The 25,969-nt window shown below is 44.0% G+C and overlaps 1 protein-coding gene across 1 annotated transcript; it reads left to right on the forward strand.

Annotated features, from left to right (window-relative positions):
- Nucleotides 1–16,600: 16,600 nt before the first annotated feature.
- LOC108635043 (zinc finger protein 345-like) lies at nucleotides 16,601–17,375 on the forward strand. The gene is given in 2 exon segments (XM_018045348.1): nucleotides 16,601–16,624; nucleotides 16,671–17,375. Coding segments are annotated over 2 exon segments (729 nt in total).
- Nucleotides 17,376–25,969: the final 8,594 nt, after the last annotated feature.

The raw sequence follows: 25,969 nt of genomic DNA on the forward strand, positions 1-25,969 counted from the left end.
GTGACTGCCCAGTTTACATTCCCTCAGCCTGTAGGAGGTTCCCTGATCTCCAAGCCTCGTCAGCGTTTACAATATTATTAGTGGGCTCTTTGCTAATTGTTATTCTGACTGGCATGAGGTGATGCATCATTGTAGCTTTGTTTTGCATTTCTTATTGTTTAGCGCTGGTGAGCATCTTTCATTTCCCTCTTGCCCTGTCTAAAAGAGCAAGTTGCCCCACCCAGGCTCAGCAGTTGTGGCGCACAGGCTTAGCTGCCCCAATGCATGTGGAGTATTCCTGGACCAGGGATCAAGCTCACGTCCCTGGCACTGTCAGATGGATTCTCCACCGCTGGGTGACCGTTCTGTTTAGCTTTTTTTCCTTTTGAGATGCATGTATATTTTGTATTGGAATATAATTGCTTTACAATGTTGTGTTAGTTTCTGCTGTACGACATCATCAATCAGCCATAAGTATTATGAATCTGCTCCCTCTTGAACCTCCCTCCCGTGATCTCCATTTCACCCCTCTGGTCAGCACAGAGCACCAAGCTGAGCTCCCTGTGCTATCCAGCAGCTTCCCACTAGCTCCCTGTTTTAACCATCAGTTCAGTTCATTTCACTTGCTCAGTCATGTCCAAGTGTTGGCGACCCCATGGACTGCAGCACGCCAGGCCTCCTGTCCATCACCAACTCGCAGAGTTTACTCAAACTCATGTCCACTGAGCTGGGTGATGCCATCCAACAGTCTCATCCTCGTCGTCCCCTTCTGCCTCTCCACTTCAATCATTCCCAGCATCAGGGGCTTTTCAAATGAGTCAGCTTTTCGCATGAGGTGGCCAAAGGACTGGAGTTTCAACTTCAGGCATCAGTCCTTCCAATGAACACCCGGGCTGATCTCCCCTTAGGATGGGCTGGCTTGGATTTCCGTGCAGTCCAAGGGCCTCGTGAGAGTCTTCTCCAGCATTTCAGCCATGGTAGGGTATGTGTGTCAGGGAGGCTCTTCAGTTTGTCCCCCTCTTCTCCTGCCGTGTCCTCACATCTGTTCTCTATATTTGGACAAATATTGTAACAGATATACATGGAATCTAAAAAAATGGTGTTGATGAACTTATTTACTGAGGCAGGAATATAGGCGCAACGGTAGTTCTTAAGCTTTTGGATGTTAAGGTTTCAAGGCATAAAATACATGGACAATCGTGGCATGCATTTTATGAAGTGAAAGAAGCTCATTCAAAATGCTACAGAAAGTAGCAGTTTTACAATATGACACTTTGGTGTAGGTAAATGTTCATATGTGCTCAGTGGTGTCTGAGTCTTTGTGAGCCCAGGGGTTGTAGCCCGCCAGGCTCCTCTGTCCATAGATTTCCCAGCAAAGGATACTAGAGTGGATTTCCATTTCTTCGTCCAGGGCATCTTCCCTGATCTACGGATGGAACCTGCATCACCTGGATGTCCTGCATCGGCAGGTAGAAAGTTCTTCCCACTCAGTCACCTGGGAATCTCATAGGAAATATAGAAGAGATTAAAAAGGTCTGTGGTTGCCATCAGTTTCAAAGGAGGGACTCTGAATATCCTAAATCTAGAGAACTTTCAGGACTGTGAAATAATTTGTGTTAAACTGTTGTGATGGACACTTATTATTATACATTTATCCAGAGGTATGGAGTGCACATCCCTAAAAGAGAAACATAAGGGTAAACTAAAGAGTTTATTTACTGTCCTTGTAGCTTCATCAGTGGTAACAAATGCTCACTCTGGTGGGGAAAGGTAAGTAGGGAGATTGTCCACGTGTGCAAACAAGAGTCATATGGGTATGGGAAACGTTGTACCTTGTTCTCAACTCTGCTGTGAAACGAAATCTTCTACAAAGTTGGTACTGGTGCATGCACACTGAATATTTTTTAGAATATATAATATTAGAAAGATGGACATGCTTCTATCTTTAATTTTTCCTTAGTCATTATACTTTAAAGATGTGAGAAGATAGAGCTCTCTAAATGGCGCAGACAACAAACTGTAGCAGTTGATTCATAAATCCTAGAAAAACACACACACAGGAAGTAGAACAAGGCTCTCACGTGTTAATTCATGTGTAATGTAACTTAAACGACAACACCGATCATTATTTCCTTGGGTGGTCATCAGATAGCATTTAGGGCATCATTTTCAAAGGCATTTGTCTCTGCCCACACACACTTGTTAACCTAGCGTGTCCTGCTCAGTTCAGTTCAGTTCAGCTGCTCAGTCCTGTCCTACTCTTTGTGACCCCATAGACTGCAGCTCGCCAGGCCTCTTGCTGCCTCTGGTTTATTTTCAAAGAAAGCTGTGATGGAAACACCTCCAGGCTCCTGGTCTCTAAAGTTGGAGGTGCCACAGCTGCAGAGAGGTGGTCACCATGCAAATCATTTTGTGAAAACGTGTGTCCCCAGGCTGCAGAGAGGGGTGAAAAAAACTAAGGACACAGGAAGATCTTTGGGAAGAAGTCTGCAAGTAAAGCCTGGCAGGAACCCAAGACCTCCAGGTGATTCCCACCACTCACCTCTCCCCTCCCCTCCCCCAAGGGCGCAGGCACAGGCGAGGACCACCACACCCATCCTAGAAAGAGCCCCTCGCCAGGGAATCAGGTTGACCCTTCCTTCTAGAAGTTCCCGCACTAAATCCTCCCTTCCTGAGGTCTCAGATGTGCCAAATGTGAGGTTTCCCTCAGGGCTCCTGAATGCAGGTCTTCCTCTTGCATTTTTTCAAAACCCTGGTATGCTAGGGTCAGGTAGCCCCGAAGTAGGGTCCATTGTTTCTGGTGAATTGTTCTGTTGCCTGCTCTCTGTAATGTAAAAAGAAAGGAGAGGAACTAGCGGGGAAGATCTGCCAATAGAGTGGAGCAGCAGGATGTGATTAGCATATCAGGTTAGTCTTGATTAGCCATTACAGATCAGGAACCCAGAAAGTCAGCAAAGAGCTCCGAAAAGGGTGAGAGAAACAAGAAAACGTTTTCTTCTTTTTCACTGCAGCAGTTGCAGGTTAAAGGGCTGTATGGATGTCTTTGAAGGTATTTTCTCAACATGCAGATGTGAGTTTGAGACGTCATATCCCCACAGAAGACGTCAGAGCAGGTGGAAGAAGAGGAGGAAATGGCAGCTTCTCAGGTAATTGTCCTGTCCCGGGTGTGGGGCTGTGTCTGCTTTTCCTCCTGACATGCCTGGACTGACAATCTGCAAACCTTTAGTTCTCTGCTTCTAAGTTTTCTGCCTGGAGTGCTTGTTATCACCTTCTCATTCACCCCCCTTTTTTTAAAATTTTAAATAGTGAAAACAAGCTCTTCAGGTTTCGTCTCACTCATATTCCAGAGCCTTTTCTCCATTGTGGGTATCCTGGCTTTCTATAGAGCATGATGAATTCTTAACATGAAATAGTGACTTTCAATGTTGAATACGTTCCCTTTCTGAGAGATCAATACGGGGAGGCACTGGTATCCAAAATTCCCTTTGGGATGTGGTTCGGTGCTGGATCTTAGGGAAGTCGGGGAAATGCTGTGATGGATTTACAGGCGGATGCAATTCAGCTCTCTAGAACAAGAGTAAGAAAATACCCTTGTTAATAGAATGAACTCAGCATTCCAGAATTTTTCAGAAGTTAAAGTAGCAGAGACAATCCTCTATACCGCAAAGAAAAATATACTAATTAAGTGGACTATTGTCACGCCAGTGTATGTTCCTTGGTTCTTTGTCTCGTCATAACAAAGATTTGGAGCAATGGACATTAGAGCCTTCGGCGCATCACAGCTCTCGGGTCTTGGACAAACCGTGTTATAGCTCTTAGGCAAATCAGTCTTACGGCTCTATTTTATTGAGAAGATAGCAGGAGAATCCATCCTTGAAGCGTGGGGGCATGCCAACCCAAAGATTTGAAGAGAGGAGAGTGGAGGAGCGCCTGGGAGAGGGGGAGAGAGAGAGAAAACACTTTGGCTCCTCCTTTCATATGTTTTTGCCTCCACCTGAGCCTGCCCTATGCAAATTGGGCTTAGGCTGGAGTGCTGTTTGTTCTACCTGAAATCTTCACTCTGGTCCTCGGACCTGCTTTAGTTCTATTATCGCGGGCTTTGCCCTTCCTTGTCTTTTAGCCACAGCCATTTTGGACTCCTTTTCCCTATTCTACCTACCTAACATTCCCCCCTCAAGAGATGGGAGGCCCAATTCTTTGGGAATAGGGGTGTCGAGGTCTTTCTGGCTACTTCCTGCTGAACTGGGGTGCTGATGGTTATTGGGCCTCCCCCTCTTGCTAGTCTCAAGCCTCAGAGTCCTTATAGCGGTGTCCATCTTAGGGTGTGATATTTTTCATGGTCGGCTGGAGTTTTCTATCTTTGCTGAACTGGCACTGCATGTTGTAGCTTGTTGACCTGGGCAGAGACAAAACAGGTTAGACAATCGACAGTTCATGGAATAATCATAAGCATCATCAATGCAGCATAACAAGGACTAGTAGGGGCATTCGTCAATTTTAAATTCACATCGCCAGGATGGCTCAAGTCCCTCCTTGTTCAGGGATCAGAAGTTCTATCTCTTGTCTGTTTTGGAATACAATCTCTGTCAAGCTGGGTTGGCTGTGTAGAGCTATCCTGAGAAATCTTATCCCCAGAAACCAGATTTGGGGGGTGTTCATTAGAATGGCACTCATTGGTAGTCCTGAATAGGTATCTGAGATCTCCCAGGGGCTCACAGGTGTATTGAGTGTCCTCTTCTGTCATCTTCCATGGCTTGACTCGTGAGTAGTGAATCCAGGAGTCATTTCCTGGTACCTTGACTGCTGTGGGGGTAGAAAGTATTACAGGGTAGGGGCCCTTCCATGTGGGCTGGAGTTGAGCTTTAGGGGACCCATCTTTCCAGACTTTAATTAGGACTTGAGTCCCTGGAGCATATCGTGGTGACTCCTTAGAATCTTTTGGGTCCTGGTTTATACCCCACAAGCGTATATCCTGTTGGAATTGCCCAATGGCCATGGTATAAGACTGGAGGGTCTGAACCTCTGGCTCTAGGAAGAGGTCATTGACATAAACAAAAGGTCTCCCATATAGCATCTCATAAGGACTAAGACCAAGCTGTTCCTTAGGGGCAATGCCAGTGCGGAGGAGAGCTATTGGTAAAGCCTCCTTCCACCCCAGGGAGGTCTCCTGGGTTGTCTATTTTATAGCTGATTTTAAGAATTGATTGGCTCTTTCTACTTTTCCCGAAGATTGAGGCCTCCAGGCACAATGGAGATAATAAGTAATGCCCAATGCTTTTGAGACCCCTTGGGTGACCTTGGAAGTATATGATGTCCCATTGTCACTTTGTAATGACCTGGGCAGACCAAATCTTGGAATGATTTCATGGAGCAGTTTTTTTTACCACCTCCTCAGCCTTCTCAGTCCGGGTGGAAAAGCCTTCAACCCATCCTGTGAATGTATCTATCATGACTAATAGGTGTCTATACCCTTGAGAAACTGACATCTGGGTGAAGTCCATCTGCCAGTCCTCTCCTGGTTAGGCTCCACGTCGTTGGATGGGCTGGGCCAGCTGGAGTCTTCGAGCTCCTTGGGGGTTGTTTAATTGGCAAGTGGGACAAGAGGACACCACCTGTCTTATAGTTGTTTGGAAGCCTGTTCCCCTGAAGGACTTTTCTAGTAATCTTTGGAGGGCCTTTTCTCCTAAATGAGTAGTGGCATGTAAGGAGTTAACCAACTTCCATTGGAGGTTCCCAGGCAGAAAAAGGAGTCCCTCCTTTTGGAACCACCCCACGTGATCTTCTTGAAAGCACTCGCTCTTAGCTTTAAGAGTCTCATCTTCAGTATATGAAGGAGTTTCTGGCAAATTAGTGTGTGGAACTAAGGTGGCAACCCCTATTAGGTCATGGTTCTGTAATGCTGCTCTCCTAGCTGCCTGATCAGCTGCTTGGTTCCCTCGTGCCTCTTCTGTGCTCCCATCGTTGGTGTCCTTTACAGCGGGAGACTGAAACCTCAGTGGGCAGATGGACTGCCTCCAAGAGTCGAAGATTTTTGTCACCATATTTGATTGGGGACCCTCAGGTGGTCAAGTGGCCCCTTTCTTTCCAAATAGCCACATGTGAATGTAGCAGCAGAAAGCATACATGGGATCAGTGTAAATGGCTATTCTTTTTCCTTTTCCCACCTCTAAAGCTTGAGTCAGGGCTATGAGCTCAGCTAATTGGGCTGAAGTGCCTAGTGGCAGAGGCTTAGCCTCTATGGTCTCAAAATTGGAGACTACTGCATACCCGGCTCTTCTTTTTCCATCCAAGACAAAGCTGCTTCCATCAGTGTACCAGATTTTCTCAGGATTGGTCAGAGGATCTTCTGACAATCCCTCCCAGGGTTTTATCTAGTGGTCCAAGGTTTCTAGACAAGAGTGAAAGGGGAGAGAGCTCTCGGGGTAAGCAGGAGGGTGGCTGGGTTAAGAACCTCACAAGGGGATATAGTGAGGCCTGGATTTTCCATCAGCATTACTTGATATCTGAGGATTCTTTGATCAGACATCCATAAATGGCCTCTCCCATTTAGGAGTTGTTTTACTTGGTGGCTGGTAAAAATAGTTAGTTTGCCCCCAAAGGAGAGTTTTAAAGCATCTTCTGTCATGATTGCAATAGCTGCAAGATTTCGAAGGCAGTAGGGCCAGCCTCGGGTAGGTGGATCGAGCTTTTTGGATCAGTAAGCTACGGGCTGGGGCTCAGATCCCAACCTTTGAGTTAACACTGCCAAAGCTATTCCCTCTCTTTCATGGGCATAAAGTTGGAATGCTTTTTCTGGGTCTGGCAACTTCAAGGCAGGTGCTCGAGTTAAGGCCTGTTTTAGTGTAGCCTCTGCCTTCTTTTGAGGAGTTCCCCATATCAGTGGGATTGAATCATCTCGTCCCTTTAAGCTTTCATATAAGGACTGGGCAATTAGACCATAGTTGGGTATCCGGATTCTACAATATCCAGTTAGCCCCAGGAAAGCTCGCAATTGTTTTCGAGTCGTGGGGAGGGCAACTGGAGGATTCCTTGTACCTGATCAGAGGACAGCCTTCTGGACCCGTGTGTAATCTGAACTCCCAGGTAAGTGACCTTTGTCTCGACCATCTGTGCCTTAGCACGGGAGACTTTATATCCTCTTTCTGCCAAGAAGTTTAGAATCTGAATTGCATGTTGTTGGGCACTTTTCTCACCTGGATAGCAGATTAGTAGGTCATCTACGTATTGTAATGTTTTCCCGTTCGGTCCCAGGTCCAGATCTAGGAGATCCCTGGTAAGGGCCTGTCCCAACAGATGGGGGCTATCTCTGAACCTCTGAGGTAATACTGTCCAAGTCATCTGTTGGCTGTTTTCTCCTGGGGCCTCCCACTCAAAGGCAAAAAGATATTGGGATTCTTTAGCCAGTGGTATGCACAAAAATGCATCTTTGAATTCCAAGACTGTAAACCACTTGGCACTGGGTGGGATTTCTCCCAAGATTACATAGGGATTGGGTACTGTGGGATGGAGGAAGACTACAGCTTCATTTATGATCCAGAGACCTTAAACCATTCACCAGGTTCCGTCTTTTTTTTCTTTACTGAGAGGATTGGGGTGTACGTAGCAAACTGGTGGGAACCAATAGCCCACAAGCAAGGAATTTATTAAAGGCTGTAGTCCCTCCCAAGCCTCTCTTTTGTGAGGGTATTGTTTCCGGTTAGGAAACCGAGTGGGATCTCGGAGGACAATGATGACCGGTTCGGCTTGGTAGGCTCATCCAGGAATCCCCTGGTCCCACACCTGGGGGTTAATTTTGTCTTCCCATGGTTTTTGGTCCCTCTCTATTGAAGGTGTAATGGGTTCTTCAGTAGTAACCAGGAGCTGTAGAGCTCTAGGGGCTGAAAAAACTTCCCATCACAAGGGTGGTCCCCAGTTTAGTGAGTATATCTCTTCCCAATAAGGGAGTAGGACACTCAGGGACCACTAGAAACTGGTGGGAAAATATTTGTCCATCCCAGCAACAAAGAAGTGCTCGGGTGAATCTTTTAGTAGTTGCTTTTCCTGTAGCACCCAAAATGGTACAGGTTTGGGAGGAGAAGGCTCCAGAGTAGGAGATCAAGGCAGAGTAGGTACCCCCAGTGTCAACCAAGAAATTCTCGGGCCTACCTGCCACATCCAGATGCACCCTTGGCTCCAGCCCCATGATGGTTATCTGTGACAGGCGGGCTGGCTGGAGTGGGCTGCTTCAGTCCTCTTGAACCGTTGTGAGGGTAGGCTTGGCACTTGACCTTGAGGCTCTTGGGTCCCGAGGGCAGAGTGCCACCCAGTGTCCCAGTTGATGGCATTTGTGGCAAGCCATTCTAGGAGACTTGTCACCGGTTTGGACACTCTTTGGCCCAATGCCCCGCCTGTCTACAGATCAGGCATTTGTCTCGTGCCTTGTCCTTCAGGGACTCGGGGTTTGCCGTAGGGCTTCTCTGGAGGGCGGCCAGCATCTGGGCATGCCTTGTCTCTTTCTTTCTCTCCTCCTCCTGGGCCTTGGCCTCCTTCTCCTGTTCTCTGTTATAAAAGGTATTGGTGGCTGTCTGGACCATCTCATCTAAAGAGGCAGCGGGGTCCTGCTGTTGTAGCTGTTCTAACTTAATTCTGATATCTGATGCACATTGGGACAGGAATTGGTCCTTTAAAATCACCTGTCCCTTGTAAGAGTCTAAGTCCAGATTGGTAAACTTTTGGAGTGCCTCTTTTAGCCTTTCCAGAAAGGTAATGGGGTTCTCACTGGGTTCCTGAGTTATTGCTGAGATTGGGCACAGTCCCACAAGTAATAGGCTTCCTTCTGTTTCCATGGGTGGACTTCCTTAGGGGTGAGTCTTTCTGAAGCTTATCCTACCCAGAACTGTTGCAACCTGAGAACCAGGCGTCCCCAGGTCAGGGTGCAGAGCCCCAGGCAGGCTGAGGCATGACAGCCTCCTAGAGATCGAATCACCGGGCAGGTCGAGGTGTGACAGCCTCTCGAGAATTGGGTCCATGGGCAGGCTGAGGCGTGACGACCTCCTGGGACCCCTGGGACTAGCAGATCCCCGAGAAAGTTGAGGCATGACAACCTTTCGAGGACCAGATCCCTAGGCATGTCAAGGTGTGATGACCTCCTTGGACCCCCAGACTGGAGCTGGACGTCCCCAAGATCTCCAGTGTGAACAGTGCTGCGTAGGATTAGGGGGTTGGATATTATAGAGTATTTCCCTACCAAGGCCAGCTATTTTCTGGTTGTCTCTCCAGAAGATTGTAGAGGCAAGCTTGTGGGTCTGGATGGGGCTCAGGCAAAGAGCATGAAACTGGAGGGAAGGGGGCAAAGCACAACCTTCAAGTACTTAATCCCCAATCTGTAAACCAACAGACAGGTAGCAGGACAGCTCCAAGGCATATGAGGGAGGAGTGGGTGGTGCCCCAATGGTTGGGGTGATCCTCCCACTCATTAGCATATGATTTTCACCCCCTCACAAAACCTAGCCAGGCCTAATGCTGTGGCCCCAGCCCTTGCCCTTGGCAATGGTTCACACCCTGAAGAGTGGCTTCTCTCTGGATCCTAACAAATCCACCTCTTTGTCTCTCAATGAATTTTTGCAATGAGACACCAGAGCCTGAATTTCATTAGTTTTGGCTGAGCTTGAGTACCGGGAGAGAGCTGAAGGACACGAGGAAAAAGCAGTGGGAAAAACGTGCCAAGGAATCCCCTTCATGGCCCGCCGGAAAATTTGCTAAATATCTGACCAGTGCTCACAATTTCATTGGTCTGATCCTTGGCACAGAGAAGAGAAAGGACAGAAGAACCCCCACCAGCATGTGTAAACAGCTGCTGGGGGCTCAGCAGACAGCTCCTTTGGGGCATGCTGAGTAGCCTCTCCAGAGTCCCTCAATTGTGCCCCCTGCCACCCGCCTGTTTGCAGGAGGTTCAAGGCAACAAGAAAGGAGAGATTGTAAAGGAATTAACATTTCATTAGGCATATCCCTCCAGTGAGGACCTCTTACCTTAATTGGAGGTCTTCTGGGATCAGAGACTGGGCCGCGTGACCTTTCTGCTGAGTTTGTTTTTTGCTGTCCCGGTATCCAGCACGATGGGCCTTCCCCCGTGCTGGGTTTCTTCGCCTTCCGCTTCTATTGCGGGAGCTTTGCTGAGCTGGACTCCTGCTGTGCTTGGCCTCTTCCGCTGGGAGGTTGTTTCAGCCTGGTTACATCCCAGTCATGGCACCATAGTTGTCATGCGAGTGTATGTTCCTCGGTTCTTTGTCTCATCACAACAAAGATTTGGAGCCTGCCCTATGCAAATTGGGTTTAAGCAGGAGTGCTGTTTCTTTAGGAGAAGGCAGTGGCATCTCACTCCTGGTCCTTGGACCCTCCTTGACCTTCCTTGTCTCTTAGCCACCGCCATTTTGGACTCCTTTTCCCTATTCTACCTACCTAACAATATCATCCTCAAATATTTATGTATAATTTCAATCATTTAAAAATTATCCTGATTTTATTGACATGACAATTTGTCTCTTAATAAGTACACAGTCCCATTTTAGTGTATGTCTGTATGCATGAACATGTTAACATCATTTGATTGATTTTTTGTTTTACTTTTTTGAAGATTCCGTGAAGCAGGGAATAGCTACCCACTCCAGTATTCGTGCTTTGACAATCCCATGGACAGAGAAGCCTGGCAAGCTACAGTCCCTGGGGTGGGAAAGAGTAGGACACGACTGAGTGACTAACACTTTTCTTGTTTTTAGTATTATTTACAAATACAGAAATTTCTATAAACTTTCATTAGAGTTAGCTCTGTGCATTTGTCTGTGTTTGATTAAAGTCTAGAGTCACAAACTGAAGTAAAAGTTGCTGCTGCTGCTAAGTCGCTCCAGTCGTGTCCGACTCTGTGCGACCCCATAGACGGAAACCCACCAGGCTCCCCAGTCCCTTAAGTTGTCATTTAAAGAATGTTTGTTAAAATATTTGCCGAAAGATGATACCGCAACATTATTGATTTTAAATTATTTCTGTTATACATTCAAGTCTCTGAAAACTGTCAGAAAGTAGTATATACCAGACTGTTAAAATGATTCTTGCTGCCGAGGTTACTATCCTATCAGACCTGTAAAACCTGTAAAGCACTTAAACTTCAAAGTTAAATGTGAATTCTTTCCTTACTATTCTACCTCGTTGCTGTTCACACATTGTCACTCATGGAGCAGAATTTTCAACATTACTCGTTCAAATAAGCTTGTGAAAAATGTGGCACACTGAGCCCACTCCAGAACATTTGGATCAGGAAGTGCTTTGTAAAAATATTTCCTGTTTCTTTTGATAGTCAGTTTATCGTCTGTCAACTGAGTACAACACTCAGAAATAACTATGCCAATGTTGATCTGATCATATGATTTCTCTTTCAAATCAGAATAATTTCTGTAGTGGTTCATGGATCGTATCTCATCCTCTTTTCTTGGGGTTAAAAATGTGGTAGAAAATATTACTGTGTAAAAATTATATTCTTGTGTAACACCAGACATTCTCCTAAATCAAAACCATTTCTCTTGCTGGTTTCCTCTTGGGTCACATTAGGAAGTCTTCCCATGGCCACATGGCACCTGTACTTTGCATTTCAGGGACGGCTGACATTCCAGGATGTGGCCATAGACTTCACTGAAGAGGAGTGGGAATGCCTGGACCTCGGGCAGCGAGAATTGTACAGGGACGTGATGTTAGAGAACTTCAGGAACCTGGCCTCCTTGGGTGAGGATAACTGCCTTCCAGAATCCCTTCTCTACCCACTGGGTTTTGGTTCCTGCATTTCTAGAATGTCTCCTAGAATCTTCTGCTCCTTATAATAGTTTCAGATCCCTGCTTTCTATGGGAAAATGGATATTTATGAGTTGAGAAAGAAGACTTCATGATGACTCATTATGATTCTAACTTTTCCTTGATGGAATCTGCCTCCTTCTTCTAGGTGAGTGGTAATTCTGTAGGTTCTGTGGTATAAAAGGGTGCCACTCTCCTTTATAAATCAGATATCTCCTACTTACTTACTTTGGCGTTAGTAGTACTTGACTAGAATCTCAAGATCTTTTCTTTATGTATTTGTTAGTTAGAAAAGTGCTTCGATAAAGTATTTGGGGATATAATTTTCTAGGCTATATTAACATTCAACTATGCCTTCTCTAGAATGTTAATAATGTAATAATGTAATGAGGAAGGTAACAGTCATGTCTGACTTTTTGCGAGCCTATGGAATAGTCCATGGAATTCTCCAGGGCAGAATACTGGAGTGGGTAGCCGTTCTCTTTCCAGAGGATCTTCCCAACCCAGGCATCAAACACAGCTCTCCCACAGTGCAGGTGGCTTCTTTACCAGCTGAGCCACCAGGGAATGTTCATACAGCTTAGGAAATGATGTCCCCAAATACTTTAGTTCTAGGCTGTATTAACATTCTACCATGCCTTCTCTGGGCTTCCCAGGTGGCACTAGTGGTAAAGAACCTGCCTGCCAATTCAGGAGACATAAAAGAAATGGGTTTGATCCCTGGGTTGGGAAGAACTCCTGGAGGAGGACATGGCAACCCACTCAGTACTTTTGCCTGGACACTCCCATGGACAGAGGACCCTGGCGGCTACAGTCTATAGGGTGGCAAAGAGTCAGATGTGACTGGCGTGACTTAGCACATGTGCCTTTTCTTCTCACTTGAATACATATTAGATTGGAAACTGATGAATCTCTAGCAAAACGAATATTCCTTTTCCTGATAGCAGGTCTTGTGGTGTCTAAGCCAGACCTGGTCACCTTTCTGGAGCAAATGAAGAATCCCTGGGATGTAAGGAGACTGGAGACACCAGCCGTATACACAGGTAGGGGCCAATGGATGGAGCCGATCCAGTCCACAACAGGAACAGGGATTAGTGAGGAATTCATCTTTATCATGTGGTTTGGGAAGATCTGCTTCAGTGGAAATGATTTTAGAGAAGTCTGGGTTTCTTTCTGTTGCTGTCATAGGCGGATATCACCTGCCCCGTTCTGTCTCTTTAAATCATTCCTGAATTCATCTCCAGTGATTACTTTTCTCAATCACAGTGAGAACTGAAACCCTTCTCTTGGCCTGTGACAACCTGCATGAATCAATTACTATTCCATTTCGTGAGGGGCAGGGGGTCCCTCGGAAAACTGAACATTTCTGAAAAACTCTGAGACGCTCCTATTAAAATTTCTACCTCTAGATGACAGTGTGTGAGCGGAATTGAGGACATACTGCCAAAGTTCTAGGAATATTGGGGACAGAGTTTGTGGTTTGTTTGTTTTTTTTTTTTTCCTGACTTATAATTTCTAAAACACTGGAAGCTACAAATATGTTATTATAAATTTTAAATTCAAGTAATTTCTTCACTGTATAAACCAAAACCTGCCTAAAGAGAAAGAATGCCAATCTCAGGATTACTTCAAAGTTTCTGTTTTCTTCATATGAATTCATATGAAATGTTAAGTGTATCTGCCCCAATTCCTCAATGCTAAAAGACTTAACTGAATTGAACTGAACTGAAAAGACTTAAATATATTCAATTAACTCAAAGAATTTTCAAATAAATTGGCATAAGAGCTTAAAACGTTTTCCACCAAATTTTTAATGGTTTCAAACTAGTATAATGTTTAGATAATAGAATGTTTTTAAAAAGTTCTTATTGGAGTATAACTAATTTACAATGTTGTACTGCAAAAAGAATCCATTTTACATATAGATATCTACTGTTTTTAAGATTTCCTTCCCAATTCGATCTCCATACAGCATTGATAGTGTTCACACCATACTTTGAAAGTCTCATTTCTTAATTTCTCAAGAACTGCTTCTTTATTTAATGAATCTTGTTATCAACTTCCACAGACTTTGTCCTACATGTCCTTGCTTTCTGATTAGACCTATGTCAGTATCATTTATGATTTTTATATTGAAACATCATATAGAACGTGCTAAAATAAAAAGTGGATTAAAGAATTAGAGGGCACCTAGTGGCATCAGCATTTAAGATGACTTAAGTGGAAGAGTAATCATTAGACTGCCTGTCTCTTCTTCATTTAGTGGTTCTTGTAGCTTTTTGTCTTGCTCCTTCCTCTACACCATACTTCTTTGTTGTCCCATTTTGTCAAATTTTCTGGGTTTGTGGTCTGTTCTGCAGGCTGCAGGATCCTAGCTCCTCTTGCTCTGTTGTCTTCCCCCTAGAGGGTGAGGTTGGTCCACAGGCTTGTACCCTTATCCCCTTGATCTGGGCTTTGATTGCTGTTATTGTGACCCGTGCCTCCCCAAAATATTGAGGGGAATTTCCCCTTGGCTCTATGGTTGTCACTGGTCTGTTGGGGGTGGTGTCTGCTTCTTGGTTTGTGGAGAAGAGCCCCAGACGTGTTTCTTCGCTGTGATTCTGATCTGTAGTGAAGGCAGGTAGGATTGGAGGACACCCACTGGGAGAGAAGCCACTAAGCATTGCTCCTCTGGGATTGTTCACCTTGGGGTATGCTCATGCACTGTGTGAGTCTCATGTGACCCCATGTTGGCACTGCATTGGCCCCCCTTCAACCATGGGCATGCTGGCACATTGCTGTGGTGCCAGCAGCTTTCACTTTTAGGGATTTACATAAACTGTTTGTGAAAGCAGAGAGATGTGCCTCCTCAGATGTTCTTTTCACTGGAACACCAGCAGAGATCCAGTGAACTCAGGTCCCAGAATTGCATTCATGGAGCTGGACCTGCTGTGGTGCTATGGGGGCAGCTCAGACTCTGGCCTGGCCCCACGCCCTAGTATACATCCCCACAAAGTCTACAGCTGCTAAAGCTACACCTCCCATGTCTGGGGGAGCCCTGGTTGTCCATTCAGATGTTCTGTATGGGCTGAGTTGACAAAGCCAGTTGCAGGTATAAAAGCATGGTTTGTGTAACCGTTAGGAGAGACTTCAGTTTTCCTTCCTTAACCCTGGGGCTAGCTGAGCTTTCAGCTCCTTCTATGTGTGTGGACCACCCACAGGTGTCTGCTCCAGAAGTTGCCCCAGAGCACAGGAGTCTGCTGATTGTGGAGGAGGTGCATGGGGGGAGGCTGTGGCTGGAGCTCAATAGAGCCCATCTGGGTGGTGTCCCTTCCTAGTGCTGGGAGAGGAGGGGCCAGCACAGGGGAAGAGGGGCTGCAATGGTGGGTCTTCCCTTTGGGCATCAGTCAACAAAGGCGCTCTGCTCTCTGGTGGTCAGTCTTCCTCCATAAGATTCTAGCTTATAGAGCTCCTCCCTCACCCCCGGCCCCTCAGGATGTCTCCTCACAGCCCACAGCAGTCCTCTGCCTGGCTATGCTCTTCAGACCCCACATTTCAGCACCCAGCCTTTGTCTGTAGCAGCAGATACCCTCTCAGGCTGGGCTGGCATCAGTACCTTATGTACACGTCTCACTCTGTCCTGCTGCCACAGACTATTGCCGTGTTCTCTTCCCACAGAGAATGAGGCTCCCCTTCTGTCCCAGCTGAGCTCACACCAGCCCCAGTAGATAGGAACAGTAGATAAGAAAACTTTCATTTGATATATTTCAGCTGTGTCTTCTCACAACACCTGTGGTTTGATGTCAAAGAATCCAAGATTAGAAAACTTAATCCAAGAAGCAAACCTAGGAATATATGAAAGAGCTCACCTTGGAAACGAACATTTAATGAAAGTCTGGGAATATTTGGGGGTATGTGAAAGACCGAGAAGATGTTTATATGGAGAGAAAGAAACCAAGACACTTTCACACAATGTGGAAATTACTGCCACAGGGAATGAGCAATATGAGTCAAACTGTGGAAAACACCCATTTCAGTTATCAACAGCAGCAGAGAAGTGTATCTCTTCAAGCAAAGGCTTTAAGCAGTTTTTGAAACATACACGTTCTCTGAAGGGAAATGTGAAAAATCTAGAAAGTCATCCAGTCTCTATTGCAAATACTCATGCAAACCACTCTGAACACAGGCTTCGATTACACATACATTCAAGCACGTTTGAAAACCAGAAATTTAAAAATGATGGGGAAAACTCACAAAATAATGAGCTTGAGGGATCTGTGACCAAGGGGTCATTATTCTTCTACCAACAGACTGTTTCTCTCCATTCCAAAATGTGTAATGTTGATATTAATGGAAAAGAGTTAATCCCATCATCATTGTTCAATACACATCATGATACGGTTAATACGGAACAACTTCTCACATGTAATAACACGAGTCAGGCCTTAAGTAAGAGCTCTACCCCCAATAATTACAAGAATATTTATGGTGGAGTGAGAAGCCATGCATGCAATGAAACTTGGTGTAAAACTGAACAAGACTCTCACCCTATGAAACATCAGGGACCTCAATCTTCAGACAAAGATTCTAACAATAGTACATGGAGGAATATCTTTTACCAAACATCAAGTCTTCCACTAAATGAGTGTACACATACTGGAGAGAAGGCTTACTATTGTGAATATGGTGATGTCTCTAATCAGTCTTCAAATCTCACTCAACAGCAGAGTATTCAGAATCCACAGAAAAGTTACAAGTGTAAGCAATGTGAGAAAGCCTTTACTAACTCATCCAGTCTAAGTAGACACAGGAAAATTCATTCAGGATGGAAACCTTTCAAATATACAGAGTGTGGCAACACCTCTATGCAGAATTCAGAGCTTAGTCAAGATCAGCAAATCCACACTGGCAAGAAACCTTATGAATGTAAAGAATGTGAAAAAGCATTTATGTGTTACTCAAACCTTAGTCGACATCAGCGCATTCACACTGGGGAGAGGCCTTATAAATGTACAGAGTGTGGCAAAGCCTTTATTCAGAAGTCATGTCTTACTGATCACCAGAGAATTCATACTGGAGAGAAACCTTATAAATGTAAAGAATGCAGAAAAGCCTTCAGTCGCTGCTCAACTCTTACTCAACACCAGCGAATTCATACTGGAGAGAAGCCTTATAAATGTAAAGAATGTGGAAAAGCCTTCAGTTACTACTCAGCTCTTCAGGAACACCAGCGAATTCATTCTGGAGAGAAGCCTTATAAATGTAAAGAATGTAGAAAAGCCTTCAGTCGCTGCTCAACTCTTACTCAACACCAGCGAATTCATACTGGAGAGAAGCCTTATAAATGCAAAGATTGTGGAAAAGCCTTCAGTTACTACTCAGCTCTTACTCAACACCAGAGAATTCATACTGGGGAGAGGCCTTATAAATGTAAGGATTGTGGCAAAGACTTTAGCAGGCACTCAGGTCTAACTTACCATCAGAGAATTCATACTGGAGAGAAACCTTAGAAATGTAAAGAATGTGGAAAAGCCTTCAAAGCACTCACGTCTTACTCACCATCAGAGAATTCATACTGTAGAGAAACCTTAGAAATGTAAAGAATGTGGAAAAACCTTCATGAAGCACTCACGTCTTACTCAACATCAGAGAATTCATACTGGAGAAGTGGCAAAGGCTTTAATCTGAGCTCTCACCTTATTAGACAGAGAGCACATACTGGAGAGAAACCCTAGTAATAAGTGATGGAAGAAGTTTGTCCTAAACATACACTTCAGAAAATACAAGACCTTTTATTTAAGAAAGATAAGGAATGACATAAAGAAAATGTAGAAAAGTATTTAATAAAAATTAAATCTAAATAAATATCAGAAATTGCACACTAGAAAAAGTGAAAGTCGCTCAGTTGCTTCCAGCTCTTTGTAACCCCATGGACTGTGTCCATGGAATTTTCCAGGCTAGAATAGTGGAGTGGGAGGCGGATTTTTACCAACTGAGCTATCAGGGAAGCCTGCACATAGAAACCATTTCATCAATTCTGTTTTTTGAAGTTCCTCTTCAGGAGAAGTATTGTATAAGTAATCCAAAGTTATAACAGATAGAAAATTGATATGTTAGTATGGATCACAAGATGAAGGCTGGTATTTAGAAATGTACAAATAGTAGCAATATATCTTTGTTTATATTGACATGATTTGTGATTGTTTGAAAACCAAAATCAATGTGATTCATCTCTCAAATTACTCCATGCTGCTATGCTTCATTTCTATTGTGTATGCAAAGTTATGTTTTTGATGGTTGCTATCTCAAAGATGAGACAAGGCCTTCAATCCTAGGGAGAAATCATTTATATTTATTCTCCATTAGAAGATTAAGGACACAGGAATGTAACATGTACATCTAAATGGAGGTGTTAGTCATTCATGTCAAACATCCCTGTAGGTCACCATGAGGTAAGTGTTCAGGGAGTAAGTCCACATATTATAGTAAGATGTACATTTTCAATAGTTATATCAATTGCTTTTTAAGTAAAATACAATGACATTTCACTGAAATCTTGATGTATCTTTATAATATCAACAGAAGTCATGAATATTAGTTGACATGTTTCAAATAAAGATATCTGATACCGTAGAAATGTATGGAAACCCCTCCCAGAAAAGTCATGTAATTAGTGTATGTTTTATTTCATAAACAATTCTCCTCCATTTTGCAACCATAGGAATCACAGTTCTCAGATGTTTATGCTTGTAATCTGTATTTTATTCAGTTACACAGTGGGTTGGAAAAGGTTTTATTCTGACTGTGTGATATAACATGTTAATAAAACTGGATGGTTTCTTGTGATGAAGTTGGTGTGTAATGAAGTGTCAACCTACCGATTTAAGGTTGAAGGGAAAATACCTAACAATAAACTCTTTGTTAGCACGGAGGGATGATATCTGGGACAATTAGTTTCCATACTGCCTTTAGGCCGCAAATAATTGGGTATTTCCCATCATTTCTCCATTGTACTCCCCCCCCCCCAGCCCCCCACTTCTCTGTAACTGCTGGGACATTGTGATGGTTCTAGGAAGGATCATAGAGAGTACTGTTGAGAGTTTACCTGAACTACTGCATGCTGTTGCTGCTTCAGCGTCTGTCTGGGGAGCAGGCAGCCTGCAGGTCCTTGAACTCACACCAGCCAATCCTGTGAACACCTACACTAGATGACCACCCACCTTGAGACCAGTAGTCTTGCTGAACCCCAGGGTCTACTGCACAGGCCCTCCTTCAGTGACACCCTCAGAGCTCTAGATTCCTGCTCCTCTTGGATTGAATGGACTGATCCACACTCAGCCTGGCGAGCCCACAGCATTTCACCCAAGGTCTCTTAGAAAGGCCTGAACCCCGAGTACTGGAGCTTTCTCTGCCTGGTCCTAAGCTTGACCTAAGAAATTCCTGCCCTAGAACCTCCTCTCCTGAGAGGTCTTAGGTGTGCTGAGTGTGAGGGCTGAAGCTCAGGACTCCTGAGTGTGGGTCTTGGGGAAGAAGCATCAAATTAACAGGGAACTTGCTGAAGAGACATTCACGGCCCCTCTTCAGACCTGCAGATTTATAACTTCTTAGAGTGGGGACCTGACCTCGAGGGGTTCATATTCACTGAAATGGTTCAGAAAGAACCTTGTAAGTGGTTTCAACCTGGTTTCCTATCAAGATCACCTGACCAGTGTTAAGCGATAACCTCCCCACAGAGTTCTGTCTTGGTCTTGTGGGAGCATCAGTGTGGTGTGTAGGAAGTGCTCCCAGGGGACTCTAAGGGGAGGCCCGGGTTTAGGACGTGGCTCCTGGTCCATCTGTGAGAGCTGAGGCCTGGCTTCCGTCTGAGGTGAGGCTGCAGGGATGGTCTAGCTGGATTTGGACCAAGGAAATCAGTCAGCTCACATCATCTGTATGAGCAGAGGGTTACGAGCTCTCTCTGAGGAGAGAACAATGAAGAAATAAGTTCAAAGGCTGGTCTCCAGGTAGGAGGTGAGTGTTCCCGAATCTCTCCTGAGACAGGACAGGAGAGGTGGGTCTTCTCAGCTTTTCAAGGTCCTTCTGTCTGAAGGTGAATTAGTTGCAGGTTAAAGAGCTGTGCAGTTGCCTTTGAAAGTATTCTTTCAATATACAGAGAAGTGTTTGGTACATCACATCCTCAGAGAAGACAGAGCAGGAGGAAGAAGAGGAGGAAATGACAGTTCTGTCCTGGGTCTGGGGCTGCGTCTGCTTTTCCCCCTAAAATGCTTGAACGTAGGGAACCTGCAAACCTTTCATTCTCTGCTTCTAATTTTTCTGCCTGGGGAGTCTGTTATTAACTTCTTATTTTTCCCTTTTCTTATCATAGCTGAGGACCGGCTCTTTAGATCACTTCTCCCTTGTGTCCCAGAACCTTGTCTCCCTTGTCTGTATCCTGGCTTTCTATAGAGCATGATGAATTCTCAACCTGAATGAGTGACGTTCAACTGGTGAAAAGATTCCCCTTATGAGAGATCAACATGGGGAGGCATAGGTTCTGAGATTCTCATTGGCATGTAGTTCAGTCTTGGGACCTTAGAGAAGTAGGGGAAATTAGGGATGAATTTACATATATATGCAACTTGAGATATTTAGAACAGGATTAAGAAATTGTCCTCATGAACAGAATTACCTCAGTGCTCCAGAATTCCACAGGAAGTTTGGGATATAGAAGGAGAAAAATATGAGAGACCTTTCTCTATATTGGTAGGAAGGACTCACTCTTAAGTGTAGTCTTAGGATACAGAACATGGAAGTTATATAAGAAGTGAAGTTTGTATAAAACTGATATTTTTCAGGATTCAGATCAGTGCTAACATTTATCCTACTACACCTCACATTCCCTGGTTCAGGTGCTTCTGTGATATTGTGATATTGTGAACTGTGATGTTCCTGCTTTTTTACTTTAATAGGGACTTTTGAAAGATTTAGTGAGGGATGTGTATAAGCTGCCAAAATTAATGTAGCAAACTGCGCCTTCTTAGTTCCCTTTGCTTTGGAAAATGAACACTCACCTGTGTTTAGTAAGGTTCTTGCATTTTGGGAATGGAGGTTTTCATCACTCAAGCCCGGGTCTGATCATTTCCATTAGTAATATACTCCACACTCATGTTCCAGACAGAATTCTTATCACATCTTTGTGTTTTCTACAATATTTACAAGAATGTTATTACTTATGTTTAACTGTTATATCTAAAATAGAATGCAATACAAATGACAGGATTTTCAAAGGAATAAAAGATTCAGAACCAAGAGCTCTAATTTTTGTCTATGTGTTTTTGCACCCTAGTGTATTAAAAAAAAAAAAAACAGAATATTGCCACAAATAAATTATAAGATTTAATCACAGAAATCTATTCCTGATTTAATAAACATGAATCATTTTTCTCCTAACTAGTGTATGTTTGTGTGCATGAAAATGTTAACAGTATATGACATTTTTTCTCTTTTTGATATTTTTGCCAGTTACCTCCACTGGTAAAACATGCATTAGACTGGTCTCTGCATACAGTTCAATTCAGTCGCTCAGTCAGGTCTCTGTGTTGACTTAATTCTTTTTACATAAAATCGAGCTCAGATCCATTGAAGTAAATCCAAAGCTCTACATTTTCTGAATATTTAATCAAATATTCCAAACAATTTTGAACAGCAATATTTTTTAATCTAAAATTATTTATGTGGCTCATTCAAGATTACAAAGTAAAAAACTGTTAGAAAGTTATATAGTTCAGAAATGGTCAAAAGGATTGTTTTCTCTGCTTACTAATCAATTAAACCTGTAAAATCTGTACAGCGCATAAAGTTCAGTAATAACTATGAATTCGTACCTGGCTCTTTTCAGTTCAGTTCAGTCGCTCAGTTGTGTCCAACTCTTTGCGACCCCATGGACTGGAGCACATCTGACAATCACCAACTCCCAGAGCTTACTCAACCATGTATCCATTGAGTCCGTGACACCATCCAACCATCTCAGTCTTTGTTGTCCCCTTCTCCTCCTGCCTTCAGTCTTTCCCAGCATCAGGCTCTTTTCCAGTGAGTCAGTTCTTTGCATCAGGTGGCCAAAGTATTGGAGTTTCAGCTTCAGCATCAGTCCTTCCAATGAATATTCAGGATTGATTTCCTTTAGGATGGACTGGTTGGATCTTCTTGCGGTTCAAGGGACTCTGAAGAGTCTTCTCCAACACCACAGTTCAAAACCATCAATTCTTTGGCTCTCAGTTTTCTTTATAGTCCAGCTCTCACATCCGTACATGACTAGTGGAAAAACCATGGCTTTGACCAGATGAAACTCTGTCGGCAAAGTAATGTCTCTGCTTTTTAATATGCTGTCTAAGTTCATCATAATTTTTCTTCCAAGGAGCAAGCATCTTTTAATTTCATGGCTGCAGTCAGCATCTGCAGTGATTTTGGAGTCCAAAACAATCAAGTCTCTCACTGTTTCCATTGTTTCCCCATCTATTTGCCCTGAAGTGATGGGACTGGATGCCATGGAGTTTGCCATGGTTCTTTTCAGGTCAGTTCAGTTCAGTTCAGTTGCTCAGTCATGTCCGACTCTTTGCCACCTCATGAATCGTAGCACGCCAGGCCATGCTGTCCATCACCAACTCCATGCTATTCACGATGGCCATTTATCAACCAGACATTTAGTTAAAACTATGCTTGTTCAAGGTGAAAAACTGTGGGCCCACCCTAGAACTCTTGAATCATAATGTACTTTTTTTAAAAAATTCTGCTTTGACTGATATTTATTCAGTGCAACACAAGGAAAACCCTCAAAACTAAATATGCATCTGTTGAGCACATTTAATAATTTTTCTCCCAGATGAATGAATGAATCAGTCACTCAGTCATGTCCTACTCTTTGTGACCCCATGGACTATAGCCTGCTAGGTTCCTCCCTCCATAAGATTCCCCAGGCAAGAATACTGGAGTGGGTTGCCTTCCCTTCTCCAGGGGATCTTCCCAACCTAGGGATTGAATCCAGGTCGCCTGCATTGCAGACAGATGCTCCCATCTGAGCCACCAGGGAAGCCCAAGTGGCTTTGTGGATCATCTGTCATCCTGTTTTCTTCAGGTTAGAAATGCACTAGAGCATATTACTCTGTAAAAAAGTATATTATTGTATACCATCAGACACTCTTCTCATTGAAAAACTAGTTCTCTGTACTTGCTGTTTTCAACTTGGGTCACATTAGGAAGTCTTCCCACAGTCACATGGCATCTGTCCTTTGTATTTCAGGGACGGCTGACATTCCGGGATGTGGCCATAGAGTTCACTCAAGAGTGAGATAGTCAATTCCTAGGCAGGTTAATAAGAAGTCCGGAGGTCCCCAAGGAGAGAGGGGTCTGGAATTCTCAAGGAGAAGGAAAGGACAAACTTTTTTGTCTGCAGTCCTTAGTCTTAGTCAATTACACAACTCAGTTTAAACTCTGTACTAGGGATTATACAACAACAATATATCCTGCTTGAGGACAGTTTCTCCTTCCTGAAAACCTTCTGGCTAATCCTGTTATCTTAAAATGTAAATCATGGGAGTGGGTCTAGGAAGATCTTTACAACCACCAGACAATCTTTTGTTTCATTGGGATAACTAATTAAAAGGTATATAACTCCCTTGCTAACACTAGTGAGTGGGCACTCTTTCTGCCCCCTTCTGATGTCTATGTCAGAAGCTTTCTCTATCTCTTTTATACTTTAATAAAACTCTATTACACAAAAGCTCTGAGTGATCAAGCCTCGTCTCTGGCCATGAATCAAATTCTTCTCCTTCAGAGGCCAAGAATCCCAGCATCTTCTGTGGTTCAGCAACAACATTTCAAGAGGAGTGGGAGCGCCTGGACCTCAGTCAGCGGAAATTGTACAGGGATGTGATGTTAGAGAACTATGGTAACCTGGCCTTCTCGGGTGAGGACAGCTGCCTTCCAGAATCCCTTATCTACCCTCGGGATTTTGATTCCTTCATTCGCAGAATGTCTCCTGGAATCGTCTGTGTCCTACAATAGTGTTTACGATCTCTGCTTTTGAGGGATTAATGAGAGTTTGTGAGAATAGACAGAAAGCTTCCTGATGACTCACATGATTCTAACCTTCCTCTTTCTTGAGCTCTCTGCCTCCTTCACTCTAGACTAGAGGTCACTCTCTCAGTTTACTGGTATAAAATCATGCTGCCTTCCTCATAAAGACAGAGGTCCACCCTTATGTTTGCCTGAGTGTTATTCTGATGGAGATCTCAGGATCTAGGTTTCAACTATTGCCTACTACATTAAATGTGCTTTCTATAAAGTCTTTTGGGAAGTCACATCCTGGACTCTTTTCACATTCTACAATGCCTTCCTCTCTCCCGAGACCACAATGTTGTTCAGTTGCTCAGTCATGTCTGACTCTTTGTGACCCCATGGACTGCAGCATGTCAGGCTTCCCTGTCCATCACCAACTCTGGAGCTTGCTCAAACTCATGTCCATTGGGTTGATGATGCCAACAAAGCATCTCATCCTCTGTCACCCCCTTCTCCTCCTTTCCTCAGTCTTTCCCAGCATCAGGGTCTTTTCCAATGAGTCGGCTCTTCACATCAAGTGGCCAAAGTATTGGAGTTTCAGCTTTGGCATTAGTCCTCCCAGTGAATATTCAGGACTGATTTCCTTTAGGGTGGACTGGTTTGATCTCCTTGCTGTCCAAGGGACTCTCAAGAGTTTTCTCCAGCACCACAGTTCAAAAGCATCAATTCTTTGCACTCAGCCTTCTTTATGGTCCAACTCTTACATCGATACATAACTACCGGAAAAACCATAGCTTTGACTAGATGGGCCTTTGTTGGCAAAGTAATGTCTCTGCTTTTTAACAAGCTGTCTACATTTCTCATTGCATTTCTTCCAAGGAGCAAGCATCTTTTAATTTCATGGCTGCAGTAACCCTCTGCATTGATTTTGGAGTCCAAGGAAATAAAGTCTCTCCCTGTTACCATCGGTTCCCCTTTTATTTGCCATGAAGAGATGGGACTGGATGCCATGATCTTAGCCTTTTGAAATTTTAGTATTAAGCCAGCTTTTTCACTCTCCTCTTTCACTTTCACCAAGAGGCTCTTTAGTTCCTCTTTGCTTTCTGCCATCAGGGTGGTGTCATCTGCATATCTGAGATTATTCATATTTCTCCTGGCAATCTTCATTCCAGGTTGAGCTTCATCCAATCTGGCATTTTGCATGATGTTATCTGCATATAAGTTCAATAAGCAGGGGACAATATACAGCTTGATGTACTCCTTTCCCAATTTGGAACCAGTTCATTGTTCCATGTCCAGTTCTAACTTTTGCTTCCTAACCTGCATACAGATTTCTCAGGAGGCAGGTCAGGTGGTCTGGTATTCCCATCTCTGGAAGAATTTCCCACAGTTTGTTGTGACCCACACAAAGCCTTTCGCATAGTCAATGAAGCAGAAGTAGATGTTTTCTGGAATTCTCTTACTTTTTCTGTGATCCAGCAGATGTTGGCAATTTGATCTCTCGTTCATCTGCCTTTTCTAAATCCAGCTTGTACATCTGGACGTTCTCAATTCCCATACTGTTGAAGCCTAGCTTGAAGGATTTTGAGCATTACCTTGCTGGCATGTAAAATGAATGCAATTGTGCAGAAGTTTGAATATTCTTTGGCATTGATCTTCTTTGGGATTGGAATGAAAACTGACCTTTTCCAACCTGTAGACACTGCTGAGTTTTCCAAATTTGCTGGCATATTGAATGAAGCACTTTAACAGCATCATCCTTTGTAATTTAAAATAGCTCAGCTGGCATTCCATCCTCTCTACTAGCTCTGTTTATAGTGATGCTTCCTAAGACCCACTTGACTTCTCACTCCAGGATTTCCAGCTCTAGGTGAGTGGTCAGACCATCAGGATTATCTGGTGTGATAAGATCTTTTTAGTATAGTTCATCTGTATTTTCACCACCTTCCTTAATAGTCGTGTCTAGCTCTTTGTGACCCCATGGACTATACAGTCTGTCGAATTCTCGAGGCCAGGATACTGGAGTGGGTAGCCTTGCCCTTCTCCAGGGGATCTTCCCAACCCAGGATTCGAACCTAGGTCTCCTACATTGCAGGCAGATTCTTTACCAGCTGAGCCACACGGGAAACTCAGTATAGTTAGTCTGTGTATTTTCACCACT

The sequence above is a fragment of the Capra hircus genome, unplaced genomic scaffold (assembly GCF_001704415.2).
Source record: "Capra hircus breed San Clemente unplaced genomic scaffold, ASM170441v1, whole genome shotgun sequence".
Lineage (NCBI taxonomy): Eukaryota > Metazoa > Chordata > Mammalia > Artiodactyla > Bovidae > Capra > Capra hircus.